The sequence below is a fragment of the Conger conger genome, chromosome 15, assembly GCF_963514075.1.
Source record: "Conger conger chromosome 15, fConCon1.1, whole genome shotgun sequence".
NCBI lineage: Eukaryota > Metazoa > Chordata > Actinopteri > Anguilliformes > Congridae > Conger > Conger conger.
Genome location: NC_083774.1, coordinates 30,208,457 through 30,222,403, shown reverse-complemented (window position 1 = coordinate 30,222,403; position 13,947 = coordinate 30,208,457). Strand labels below are relative to the sequence as shown.

General features: G+C 42.9%; 1 protein-coding gene across 2 annotated transcripts in view; it reads left to right on the top strand.

Annotated features, from left to right (window-relative positions):
• Positions 1 to 13,947, top strand: part of plin1 (perilipin 1) — a 111,440-nt gene that overhangs the window by 73,565 nt on the left and 23,928 nt on the right. The window contains exons 1-6 of one of the 2 annotated variants that reach the window (XM_061221898.1): positions 2,255 to 2,483; positions 3,779 to 3,844; positions 4,512 to 4,710; positions 6,150 to 6,232; positions 7,146 to 7,398; positions 13,237 to 13,421. In XM_061221898.1, coding sequence (XP_061077882.1) covers positions 3,794 to 3,844; positions 4,512 to 4,710; positions 6,150 to 6,232; positions 7,146 to 7,398; positions 13,237 to 13,421 — 771 coding nt within the window. In that variant the 5' untranslated portion in view covers positions 2,255 to 2,483; positions 3,779 to 3,793. Of the gene's footprint in view, positions 1 to 2,254; positions 2,484 to 3,778; positions 3,845 to 4,511; positions 4,711 to 6,149; positions 6,233 to 7,145; positions 7,399 to 13,236; positions 13,422 to 13,947 lie in introns of those variants that run through there. The other variant, XM_061221899.1, reaches the window with a different exon arrangement.

Genomic DNA, 13,947 nt, shown 5'->3' with positions numbered 1-13,947 from the left:
TTCACCCATTCATACACACACTCACACACCCACACGCCGACGGCGATTGGCTGCCATGCAAGGCACCGACCAGCTCGTCAGGAGCATTTAGGGGTTAGGCGGGGAATCGAACTGGCAACCGTCCGACTGCCAGACAACTTCTCTTACTGCCTGAGCCATGTCGCCCACAAATATCAAATGCGTAGATTAATTAATTTAAAAAAGAGACCTTCAGCTATGCATCAAATTCCAGAGGAAATGAATACGTTCTAGGGGTAGTCATACAAAAAAACATTTTCATTCTAAAAAGCTTCATTCTAAAAATGTTAATAATGCTATTTGATCATTTAAAAAAATTATGTCATGGCATCCTGAATTATATATACATATATATATTTTAATACAGCAAAAAGAAACTCGCTGGGATCAATTGTGTTGTGCATTCTCGGGTTAAGTAGGCAATTTCACTTTTTTCCTCCTGCCGGGAGTTTAAGGCCCCTGAGTGCAAAACAAAGTGGCACAGAAACGCTTTTGCAACTGCAGCTATTGCACTGCTAAACAAAAGATTGTTTGGCATCACAGAGATATGCACTTTACCACTGTAAATGGTGTCAGAGCACTTTCCTTTGACTTTTTTATGACTTATGCTTATTTTATGACTTTTGTTGTGATATTCATTGTATTGTATTTTTGTATTGCATTGTTATGTCCTCTATATTCTGAACAGAATATGTGGCTTTAACATATTCTGTGCTACCAATAAACAAACCTTGAATATTATTATTCAATTATTTTCAAATAATGAATTTCATATCCAGACTATTTTATATAATTTGAGGTCTGCTTGGTTGATTTAGGCTAACAAGGAAGAAAAATATGTGACCTTGTTTGAGCAGACTACTGCCTTGTACAGCTAGTAATTGGCTGGCAGGTAGCACAATACCTGTGATAATATGAATAACTGTCAAAATGTATGACACAAGCATGTTATTTTCTCTCAGATATGAATTTTAAATCAAGGTTTGTGAATAACATATTATACATCATCTCCATCCTTGTCATTGTTGTGGTGTCGCAACTTTCCAATTTTTCTGATGAACGCCTTCACATTCAAAGTTGAATTTTCAAAGCTTTTCTTTGGTGTTGATTTCATATTGGAACCATAACCCCATGTCAAACTAATGCATTTTAAAAGATTCAAAGAGGTTCTGATCCTTTGTGCCACATAATATATGTGCCAAGTCAAACTACAGTGCAGTGGAGGAATGTATGGTTCTGATTCGAGAGTGGAGACAGAGGGGCAGGTGGAACAGGCTGAGGTGGAGAGGTCTGAAACAGAGGTCTGCAGTGATGGTATTAATCAGTGTAAGCCATAGTTATGACGCACATTCTTTAGTAGGCTAGACACGGCTTATCTGTAAGATGAGGCTGAAATTGCTGGCTTTCTCTAAAATTCCCCATCACGGTACTGAAAGATTGCGTGCAATATCATTATGGGGTGTATGAATAGGTTTATCCTTGACTCTCATTTTTTAGGTGCCTACGCACACACGCACACACACACACACACACCCACACACACACAAATTATACAGATGAGTGTGGGTGTGTGTATGGATAATGCAATATGCAGCAAGTGTTTTGAATATTTCCTTGAATAAAATTACATAAGAATAACATTATAATGAGAAAATAACCAGTTAAGATGGGCTGATTATGATTATTTGCTTTGTCTAGGCTCTATGGAGTGTCCAGCACTACTCAATCCTCAATCTACACACCCCAAGTGGCTATGCCTTTGCTAATGCCCAGGAAAGCTTCAGATATGTACATTGATAATTGGAATATTAGTTTGATCATTCTTTTAAATACTGTCACGTCATGGTGATTTGAAAACTAAATATTTATCTATTTGCCTTTTTCCAAACAGATTGTGCGTTCAACAAATCTAACGCAGAGGTAGATGGCGTCCTCTAGTGTAAAACTGGAAAAAACATAATTTCTCTCCAGTTCTATTTTCCTTTCACATGCTCCCGACGTTTTTTTGTTTTTTTTTGTTTTTGTAAGGAGAATTCAAACTTCGTCAAACTATGGTTGTGAAAATAATACCTCAATTTAAATAATAATGAGAGTTATAAAAGGAAATCTGCTTTTTACCATCAAATTGAATCGAGACGATACGAGAATCGTATTACCAATGACATAATTCGGTAGGCTAATTAAATCTACCATGTGTTATCTGCCATTAGTCCTCTAATTCTACAGCCAAGTACGCTATTGAGTTCGGTTAATAGTGATAATAAAGGACAAAGGAGCGTAGTGTTTTGAGTGCGTGCTAACACCACAAAAACACCACAGTGCGTGCTATTGAAAGTGTTTAGTCTGTGGGGAGTCTGTAGTGGGCGGGGTCGGCTGATAGCCTATTTCAGAAGTTGCATCTTGATAAAGTCACTTACGGTATCAAGCACGCACCGTCAGCGGCTCCACTTCTGCAAGAGTTTACCGTGAGTTTCTGACTTTCAGCGCGTTTATCTATCAGTAAAATGGCTTACTTACTTCAACATCATAGCCGCCCGTAATCTATTGCTTTTATGAATGTTAATTAATTTCATTCTAAGGGTAGCGAAAAAACTGGCAGCTGTAGATTTCATTTGTTTTTGCTGAAGTGTTTATAAAATAAGCGCATTGCACAGTGGAGTGTTAATACAATCTTTACATAAATGTGCTGCACCGACATAAACAAAATAAGTTGATTAGTGCGAGGGGATTAATTCCTGCTTAAAGTAAAAGTGACTGTTAGCTTGTTTACCGCCGTACCGCTTCCAAATTAGGGCGATATCAGAGGACCGACTCCGGCGGGGAGTTAATTTGGGAATTTAATTCTCTATTTTGTTGACATTGTAATGATTTCTTCTTTTTTTTCAAAGCTGACAAAAGATATAAAGCAAGCATGACACATAATGCGGACACGAGATGCAAAGCCACCATGTTGAGAAAATAGACGACGTTAAAAAAAAAAAAAATATGTTTTTGTCGATTTAGAGAATTAGAACACAGAACAAATGAATGACTATTGGAGCACATTCAGTCATTGACAGGGAGAATTTAAGAAGCAACATGTACCCTGTCCCAAATGTGACCCAATTCAAACATCACTGTAGGACATACTGCTTATACGGTTTATATTCGGTGATACATCAACTCCAATTGGGTACACTTTCTAGAATTGAATTGACCCCGTTGAATTAATTGCTGTGTTGGCCTACCTGGCTGAAAAAGCAGGTACTACAGAACACCACAGCATCAGATTTAAGCAAAACTAACTGTAGGCCCACCTATGTCAATTCATACAGTAGGCTATCTAGTGGTTGTGGTCATCCTGTTTGTGTTTCCACCCCTTTATATGGTCTGTGGCTTCCACAGTTATAATTCTGCTGTGTGCATGATGCTGGGGTCCACATTGCTTTGTATCCCATAACAGTGTAGGTTTAAACCCCGAAGTGACTGAGCAGAAATGTCATCAAGCTTGGTGATGCTGTACGATTCAGATCAAGCAGGTCTGATGTTTCTCAAGTCCCTCTTTCTGCAGACTTTGATGGAAATCGTCATGGCCATTAAAGGGCACTGCATCTCCGATACTCGATATCCCAGAGTAACATACTAATGGGTTTCAAAGTTGTCTAGGTTCAAAATGGCAGAAAGAAAGAGTATACGTCCATAGCCCCTTTGAAAATGGTTTACTGTGCACATGTTCTCCCTGTTTTTCTTTGCGCTATAAACCCGTATTTTGCTCTTGCAGGTTCACGTCACCACAATGGCACCAGAGAAAACGACTCACCCCAGGATCAAGGACAGGCGATTGCCGGTACAACGTTCATATGATGAAAACCAATTTCACTGCACATTGCCGGAGCTACAGTAGCTATATGAACGTATAACCTACAATGTTTTTTACATACTAATTAGTACAAACTAAACACGTGTAACAGTAGGACACAGACCCTAACCCCTGTTTGTTCTGAATACTATGGATAAAATCTTAGTTATGCTGTAAACCAGTGTTTGTCGAATCTGTATTATTGGAGTGTATCTCCTAACGTTAAAGTAAGGTTGTTGAAAATGTTATTAAGTGTTTGTCACCACAAATCGAGCCCCACCTGCTACACATCGTAATTGTGCGGTTATGCTTATTTTAACACAATGTCGCCATGTTGCCATTTGCGGTCAGAAAACATTTCGTTTTTACAAATGGAATCAAGTTTTCAGGGAATTATCAGCCATATAGTGCACACAGCACGGTAAATGAAAGCACTGGTCTGGCCAACTGAAATTCCTGGGATGTGAGTGCCTATTAGATTTTTTTTTACATTTATGTTTCTTGCATGGCAGCCGATCGCTGTGAGTGTGTGTATGAATGGGTGAATGAGAAGCATCAATTGTACAGCGCTTTGGATAAAGGCGCAATAAAAATACCAACCATTTACCATTTTAGCTAGCAGTGACTCTTGTGTAAGGAGTTGTGTCTCCTACAGGACAGTGTGTTTGTGCGACTCCTCAACCTGCCGGTGGTCAGCTCAACCTGTGAGATGATGGAGAGGACCTACACCAACACCAAGCGCACCCACCCGCTCCTCTGCTCTGTGTTCGAGGTGTACGAGAAGGGGGCCAGGACTGCCGGCAGCCTGGTAGTGTGGAGCGTGAAGCCGGCTGTGCATCGCCTGGAGCCTCAGAGTCAGTACACACGCAAACGCATTCACACTCGCACACGCACTGGCACACGCAATCGCACTCGCACACGCACACGCACACACACTCGCACACGCACACTTTCTCCTGCACACATTCGCGAGTACACTTTCTCCTACACGCACACTCTTACATACAGGCACACAGCTGTGTAACTGCTGTGTAATCAAATGCTATCCTGCCTGGTAGATCAGCTTCAACTTCCAGCTTTGACCCATTTAACTGCTCAGCCTCCACACACTCTGACCCCTGCTAATCTGAAATACCCACACACCCACTGCAGCTGAATGAGCAAATTCACTCTTCTCACACTCTGTGTGTCTGCATATGTTTTTCTCTATGTGAATCTGAGCTTGTGTGTGCATGTGGCATGTCTCTTCTACTGTGGGTGCGTTACTGTGTCTTTGTGTGTAAATGTACAACCCTGACAAAGGGTTAATTTTTATTTTATTTTATAAAAAAGAAGTTTTGCATGCCAAGCCTTGGTTGAGAATGTCATTGGTAGAAGTGCCAGGCCAGTTTTGTGTCGAGGTGAACTGTGTCTCTTGCTGAATATGAGGTCCTTTCAGGCTGCTATATGTCCCTTGTGACTTTGTTTCAGGTTGTGACACTATGTCCTGCTTGCTCAGTGTGGAATGAACTTTCCTTTGGTATCGCAATTAATTATTGCAAAATCTGTCTGCTCTAGCATGCCAGATTTTTGGAAGGTTTGGCATTTCACAATTTTAAGCTGTCTAGCCTGTTTGGACCAAAGGTTATGCACTTTCAGCCAGTAAACATCTAGCTAATAGGGAACAAAAAGCTCTTTTATGCTAAAAATAGTATCACAGAAAGATCAGATATGCTTTGGTTACTTCGTGATGACGCTTGAGCGTGCCATGGGACTTGCAAGTTCCACCTCCTGCCACCTTACCTTTGTCCCACCTTCCCCATGCAGACAGGGGGCACGTTCCTTCTTCTTTTCCTAGCTCCCCTCATTGGCGGATGTAAAAAGGGAAGTGAGAAAAGGAGGTGAAGACGGGGAATGGGGCGAACGTGAATTAGGCCCTTGTTCTTTCGATCATCAGTTGGAAGCCACGTCAGTTACAGACGTGGCAGATGCGTGGACAGGGAGAGGTGATCCTCAGGGGGACTGTTTTTATGTCACGCATTCTGAAGAAATACTTCCGCAAGGGATGCGCTCATGTTTTCTTGCTCAAGAAAACTTTGAGAGCTACCTAACTGTAGCGCTTAGAATGAACATTCAACAGGTTGGAATTTCCTTAAAGATGGCGGACCTCGATCGATTTCTGGGTCAGGCAAAGAACAAGGAGATAAACGATTGGAAAACACCCATCTTTATATGGACCTTTTCTTCCATCTTAACCTTAGGATGGGTCCTTTTGTTGTGAAATATGCTGTAATTCTTCCCTCTCTGTACCCAGTTGAAGCTGTCAACAGCCTGGCCTGTAGTGGACTGGATCGACTTGAGGAGAAGATCCCCGCTCTGCAGTACTCCCCTGAGAAGGTAGGGGGCAGTACTACCCACATTATGTTCAGTAAGACTATCACACGATTCTCAGGTGGTGACTTGCTGATCAGAATGACTAAATACTCATATCTGGTGTTATTGTGGACAAAATATTCAAGCACTATTCTTCTAATTTAACATTAAATTCTTGCCATTTCTGCTCATCTTAAAAAAAACAAACCAACTGTGACACTTTCTCCACGCAAATATTGTTAAGGAGAAAACATCAGGATTTCAGCATAAGACCAGTCAATCAGAACAATCAGAGCATTTATGCTCACTCAAAAACACAACCTCACACACTGTAAATATGCTGGTAGGCTACTCTTCTGCGAGGTGGGGGTATGGGAAGTCCAACCATAAAACAGATGCAGAAACCGCTGTTCTGCAAAGTTCTAGTGCATATACCTGTCAGTATATGATTTCTGCCGGTAGATGGCACTCCATTTTTCAATCTATTAAGCCTTTCAGCTTTAAGATTGCAAATATGAGATTAGAATGTTCTTAACTGTATGCACAATTGCTGCTGGTAATTGAAAGCAATGTCCTTTCTTGAACACTGACGAAGAATAAAACCATTTTAAAAACCTACTTTTCAATGGGACGATTAAGAATATTTTTGTGTTTTGCTTAATTGTAATGGGGGCCAGAGGGTCTCCTGCCCCTCCCCTCTGCATGTATTAGCCCCTTGTATTGGTATGATAGTTACAGACTACATATCTACCTTGTGTACTGGACATATGTTCATGGACTTACACCCAATCATATAGGAATTGTACCTTATCTGACACGCTCGGTTGTTTGTTGTGTGACCTTGATATACACTCTTATTTAGATAAGTGTCTGCTAAATGTAATGTAATATAATGTAGTGTAATGTAATGTAATGTAATGTGTTGTATGTCCCACAGCTGGCCTCTGGCATCGCAGAGGTGGTCACCTCCGCCGTTCAGTCGGCCAGGCAGGGCGTCTCCAGCACCTCGGGCGTGGCTCTCAGCCTGGCGACCGGGGGCTACCAGCGGAGCAGGAGCCGGGTGAGCGATGGCGTGAGCTACGTGATGAGCAGCGGACCCGTCCGTCTGGCCACCGAGGGGGCGGACGTCGCCCTCTCCCTGACCGAGCACCTGGTCAACTACGTGCTCCCTGCGTCTGACGAGGAGATCGGTGAGTGCCCGTTATTTTGGGTACGCTTCTCTCTTAGCGCCGCCTCTTAGCCACTCATTACATTGCATTACATTATTGGCATTTGGCAGACGCTCTTATCCAGAGCGACGTACAGTTGATTAGACTAAGCAGGAGACCATCCTCCCCTGGAGCAATGCAGGGTTAAGGGCCTTGTTCAAGGGCACAACAGCTGTGCGGATCTTATTGTGGCTACACCAGGATTAGAACCACCAACCTTGCGTGTCCCGGTCATTTACCTTAACCACTACGCTACAGGCTGCCCCTCATGCTACATGCATTACTCAGTGGGTGCTAGTGATAATGGTAGTGGTCATATGATATGGTTTTGTATCAGTGAAGCCTATTTAAAAAATCAAAGGCCAATGAAATGACTGAATAAGGTATGTCTTGTTATATGGGATGAAACAACACTTGTAATTGGAGTGGGGGAAGGAGGGGGGTATGACTGACTAATGAGTTTTGTTGCATGTGAATTCATGGTTACAACAAAAACCTTCTGGCAAGTGGACCCAGAAGACCGGAGTTGAGAAACACTGTGTTAGAGCAGGCAGTTCAGTTCAGTATGTGTAATTGTTATGAATGTTATTTGGATGGTAGAGGGAAGTAGTCTGACAGTCTGTTAAGGATTTAGTCATAAACTTGTTGCAGTACACCAAGCTCTCCACTAGGTGACATTGTATTATTAAAGTAAATGTTATCAGTCATATGGAAAAGAAAAAAAAATGCCACTAGTAAACATCATTATGTGATTTATTTATTTCTTTTAAGTAATGAAAGATTAAAGAGAGCATTTGTCTTGCACAGCTAAAATATTTTATCAAGTTTTATTAAATGTGTAGTCATAACAATAAATATAATGTAATTAAATGTCATATTTAGTTGGGCTAATGACATAATGTTAAACTGGTTTGGTATAATTTATTATGTGAAACTATTTTCACATGCAGATTTGCCTCCTAATAAACTCCTCGAACCATAGACAATACAAATAAATGAAATGTATAACTATGAAATGGTAGAGATTTGCTCAGTCCAGTTTTGCTCTTTCAGTTTTGCACCCAGGCTACTTCAAAGCAAAGGTCTTTCCAGAAGTATGTATATTAAACAATTTGTCATCACTGTTATTTCATTTTCTGCTTTTTTGCAGTCTTTCAAGTCGAGCAACAAAATTACAGGCAGTATGAGATTAATTTAGCTTCTGTAGGGAACCATGGCAACCAGTAATCTTAGTATAAGCGAATAAATGTGGTTTTTGCCAGGCTTTCTAGAGGTTATAGTTTGAATAAAAGAACATTTGCCAGTAGTTTATACAGAGTTGCAGTGTCTGACAGACTTTTGTCTCGAGAGAGAGGACCCTCCAGCTTGTTCTGACCAGTGTTTGCGTTGGAGCAGCACACAGAGAGCACTTGGATGTCTTCACTGTCTGCTACTCTTAATTTCTCCTAGGACTGTGTTTATAAAGGCTGACAGTCAGATTATTTTTATTCAGACTGTTTAACAGGTCAGGATCTGCGCTAGGTATCAGTGTTGATACTTTCGCAGAGAAAATCCAGTGCTTTTTGTTATTGTTTGTCATTGTTAGCAACCCTACTGTGCCACGCAATGTAAAATTACAAGCCCCCAAAAACGGCTGTGCAAGGTAGCGGTAGTTTTATATCCCCAAATAACTGCCTCACTGACTAACTCCGTCTTCATACTGCTGCACAGGGTATGGGGGAGGGTGGGGGGGGGGGTGTTGAAATGTTCGGCTTATTCTTCAGAGCTGTCATTACAGCGCAACCAAGCGAGGGAAAAGAACACACTGTGCTAGCGCCTGTATCAGCGAGGGCGGGGGGGTCCACTGCAGCCCTGCTGTGGCTGGGTCTTGTCAGTAACTGAGAATTAGACTGCTTTTGACAGAAACAAAACAACAAAAAAAATACGAGTAATGTCCCCAGTACAGGGGTCCTCAATCTTTCCCAGAAAGGGCGCAGGCCTTTATTCCAACCATGCGGCTAGTCCACACCTGATCTGAGTGTGGTTGAGTAGTTGAATCAGGTGTATAACTGCTTGGTTGTAACAAAAGCTTGCACCCACAAATGAATGGAAATTAGTTTTTTCGGCATCACAGTACAATATAAATACAGTAAAGACATAAACAACAAAACCACTCCCGTTTGAATCTCATTCATTGTTAAAACATTCAGACATGGAGATGCTAAGATACAATTGCATAAAACTGCTTCATAGGCCCAGCATGCATTTCAAGTGGCACGGGACCTCAGACGTCGGTTGTCAGACGCCGTTCCTGAGAAATCCTCATTTGTGGATGTTGCGTGGTTATTTTTAAGGCTTCCATTTGCCGGCCAATTTCAAGGTGAAAATAGTCTAGCCGAGCGTGCCGAGGCTCATGGGATTGCCCGCTTCTTGTCTCTCTGAGGAAGGCTTTCTGGGGAGCGGCCAGCAGGCTGCAGACTCACCCAGCGTTTCCCCGGTCGCGGTCCACCTGGAGGGACACGTGCGCCCAGAGCCCCGCTGGTCTGTGCCACGTGCTCCTCCCCTCCCGCCTGGCACTTTGCCACTCCTGTCACTCTCGGCGTGCTTTAACCGCCTGCTTTAACTTGTCTTTCGTCCCTTAACTGCTGCTTTTAACATCTCCCGACCGAGAAAAAGCTCACTAATGGATATTTATTTAAGGTCTGCAAATCTAATCCAAAGCATTAGCCTTGTCCTCAGCTAGTCACATTTATATTTGTGTATATAGATATATATGTATATAATATAGTAGCAGGAGAAGAGGAAAGGTAACCACTCTTCTGGGAGATGTGAAAGTATGTCACACACAGTTACAAGAGTTCAAGGTTCAGTGAATACACAGATTTTTATTAAACACAAAAATAAAAGAGACAACAAAAAACCATCTTTGTTTTTTAGTCTAACTGCATTCCATTGGTCCTCCTCTATACTGGGGCTGCTAGGCAGCTTACCAGAGTGCAACCCCAAACAAAAGTCTGAAGTCCAGGCTTACCAGGGTCTTCAACCAAGTCAGGTTCTCAAACAAAGCGCAGGATTTACACAGATGAGCCAAAACATTATGACTAATAATGCTGTTGGTCCTCCGCCTGCCCCCAAAACTGCTCTGACCCGCTGGGAAATGGACTCCACTAGACCTCTGAAGATGCTCTGTGGTATCTGGCACCGAGACGTTAGCAGCAGATCCTTTAAGTCCTGTAAGTTGCGGGCTGGAGCCACGGTGGGTCGGCTGCTGTTGTTCCAGCTCATCCCACAGATGCTCCATCAGATTCAGATCTGGGGAATTTCTCTGACTCATGACTCTTCGTCATGTTCCTCAAACTATTCTTGAACAGTTTGTGCAGTGTGGCAGGGCACATTATCCTGCTGAAAGAGGTCACTCACATCGGGGAATGCCGTTGCCGTGAAGGGGTGTACCTGGTCTGTGACAATGCTTAGGTAGGTGGCACACGTCAAATTGACGTCCACGTGATTGCCCGAGCCCAGGGTTCCCCAGCAGAACATTGCCCGGAGCATCACACTCCCTACACCAGCTTGTCTTCTCTCACAGTGCATCCATCTTGCCTTCACATCCTGCCCTTCCACCACTCTTCCTCATATTTTTCCACCATGAGGTAGGTGTGATCTGCACCCAGAGGTCACCACGTCTTTGCATGGTGTCTGCATTTCCATGCTTTGTTTCTGACCGATGGAGAACAGAGAAATCAGATTGTAGTAAGGGCAGGAACCATCGGGTGACTCTGTCATTGGTTTCCTTATTTCACGACATCTACATAAGTGCCATCCTGATAAATGAAGTCTGCCAATGGCCACTTTGGAGCCAAACATTGTTCTTCCACTGTAGAATATTCCTGCTCTCGTGGTAACAACTTCCAGCTTATGTAGAGGATTGGGTGTTCCTCACCTTGAAACTCAGGCAGCACCCACCACCTCTGATGCATCAGTTAGCTTGATTTGGAGCTGGGGGCCATCAATACTGGACTAGAGCAGACGGCCTCCCTTTGTTCCTGAAATGCCTCAACCTCACTTTGGGCTGTTTCTACATGTCAGGTCTGTTAAGGGAACTGCTAGGGAGGCAAAATCTGGGATAAAGTGACAGTAATAACTTGTGAGCCCCAGAAATGTTCTCTCCTGCTTCTGATTGATGGACACCGGATCACTTCAAAAAAATTTCTAGTGGCTTTACATTCCCTTCCCTATCCTGAGTTTGAGATACTCTGTTTCTTCCACCCCCAGCAGATATTTCTTGGGGGTTGCAGTCAGCCCTGCCTCCCGTAGAGCTCCCAGAACTGAATTCAGCCTTTTGGTCATCCCAGTCTTTAGTGTTGGTGATGACATCATTGGGAACATCCGGTGAGGGTACAGTACCCGGTCCTTCAGTCTCTGGTGGAGGGGCTCCAGTTGGCCAAAGCTAAGGACTGTGTACTGGAACAGGCCACTAGGGTTTGCAAAACCTGTCTTCACTCTGGAGGTAGGGGAGTGGGGAACGGGGAGCCTGCTAATATCCTTTGGTTAGACCATGTGTACTGATAAACCTAGCATTTCTTTAATCATCTGCGCGCTCATCTACTCTGAATTTAGAATTTGTTTATTTTTCTGAAGTCATTACAAAATCTCATGCTCCAATCTGGTTTTGGCACTATTACAACTACTCACTTCTGGACTCCTCAATCACCCCCATTTTCAATATTGCTTGGACCTCTTCCTCTACTGCTTGCCTTTTAGCCTCATGCATACTATGGGGCCGTATTTTAATGACTTCTACAAGATCTACAAGAGTTGCCAATGCATAATGTGTGTGAGACCACACCAGGCAATTAAATGTGTCATGTCATTGTTACAATTAGCTTTCATGAAATGCAAAGAATATAAAGTTACTGCAAATTTCTTTGAGACATTTCAGAATGTGCATGTGCGTGTGTGTTCCAACCATTGAATTCAATGCTCCGTTGCTGACCAATGTATTTACTTTTGGTTAACTGTGGTTAAGAAAGGAACGGTTTCATTGAATGTGAATACTGTTTACCATGGGGCACTCTGGCTCAATCATAAATGCAGTCATTCATCACTGTGAATTACGCTCAGCAGTAAACACAATCTCTACATCCTCGAAGGTTAAAGCAGCACAGTCTGTGCCAAGGACAACTAATGACATTCATGGGGAAAAAAATATTTTGGTTGTTATGCACTGTGGTCATGGATTAGTCAAGCCATTGTGTAATATCAAAAGCCTCAATCATTGTCACATTGTAGATGAATTTCATTGTTTCTGAGGATGTTTTTTTATGATCTTTGAGTAGTTCTCCATATATAGTAAGGCTGTAGTGAGCTCCATAACGTTTGAGACGAATACATTTTTCCTATTTGGCCAGACAAATGTATTTTTTATTGAATACTTAAGTATTTAGATTATGGATAGCCTTGTTTTGTAGGCTTACTGTTGTGTTTATTTTTGAAGAAGATATCTGCATCTTTAGGCAGGGAAGGGGGTCCAACATGGGTTAACTTTGAGGGCCATTACCTCTCCCTTAATAGACGGATGCAACCTGCACGTTACATCTCCCTGAACAGACTGATGCGACGCCAGCATTTTATTTGATCATATGACCAATTCTTTCAAGAAACATGACCACTGAGTGATTGTGAAGGGGTTTTCTATAGGTCACCTTAGTCCGTAATGGGCTAGTTAATCAAACACTCCCATGTAGGTTAACATGTATATAAAACCGTTAAAATATGAAAGGGCTTGATTGATTTCTGACGCAATGCCCTGGGTCTTCAGCATGTCCCTCCTTTCTCCCCCAGAGGCGGATGCTCCATGGGAGGACACTGCCGGGGAGTCTCCTGCCTCTCAGCCAGGATACAGGAGGCTGGGTGCTCTGGTCAGCGCGGTGTGCCATCGGGCCTACAGTCAGACTGCCGCGCAACTACACCATGCCGGGAGCCAGGGCCGAGAGCTGGTCATGAGCGTCCCGGGCGTGGCTCCACTGGTGAGCGACAGCCGGACGGGGTGGGGTGGGGCGGGGCGGAACGTCTGTTTTCTATAAGAAACCGCATCCCATGCTGCTGTGGCTCCCTAAATACGAAGTATTTACTATTGTACTATTGTCCTGGACACCATTTCCTCCTAACTAGTTTTCCTCAGGCCAGATTAGGAAAAAGTGATTGGCACTTATCAAGTAGAACTCATGTGAGGGAAACTAGTAGCATCTGCTAGGTTGCTTGCTTTCCTAGTTGGCCGTCAGTGACCCTATGGCCAGCTAGCAACAGCCCAGTATTGTTTTTGTCCGTTCTAATTTGACAAAGCTATCTTTCCCCACAACATATTCAGTGTCTCGTATAGCTAGAGCTAGCACTAGTGTTGTTCCGACTCTGTTATAAAATGTGGTTGTGTATTCTACTCATTTAGTTCTTATAGGTTAGTGTTGGTTGTAAACTACAGAGATGGTCTAATTTCTGATATGTCAGTGATGTACTTTGAAAGCATGACCGTTAATAATGCTAGTGCACATTACC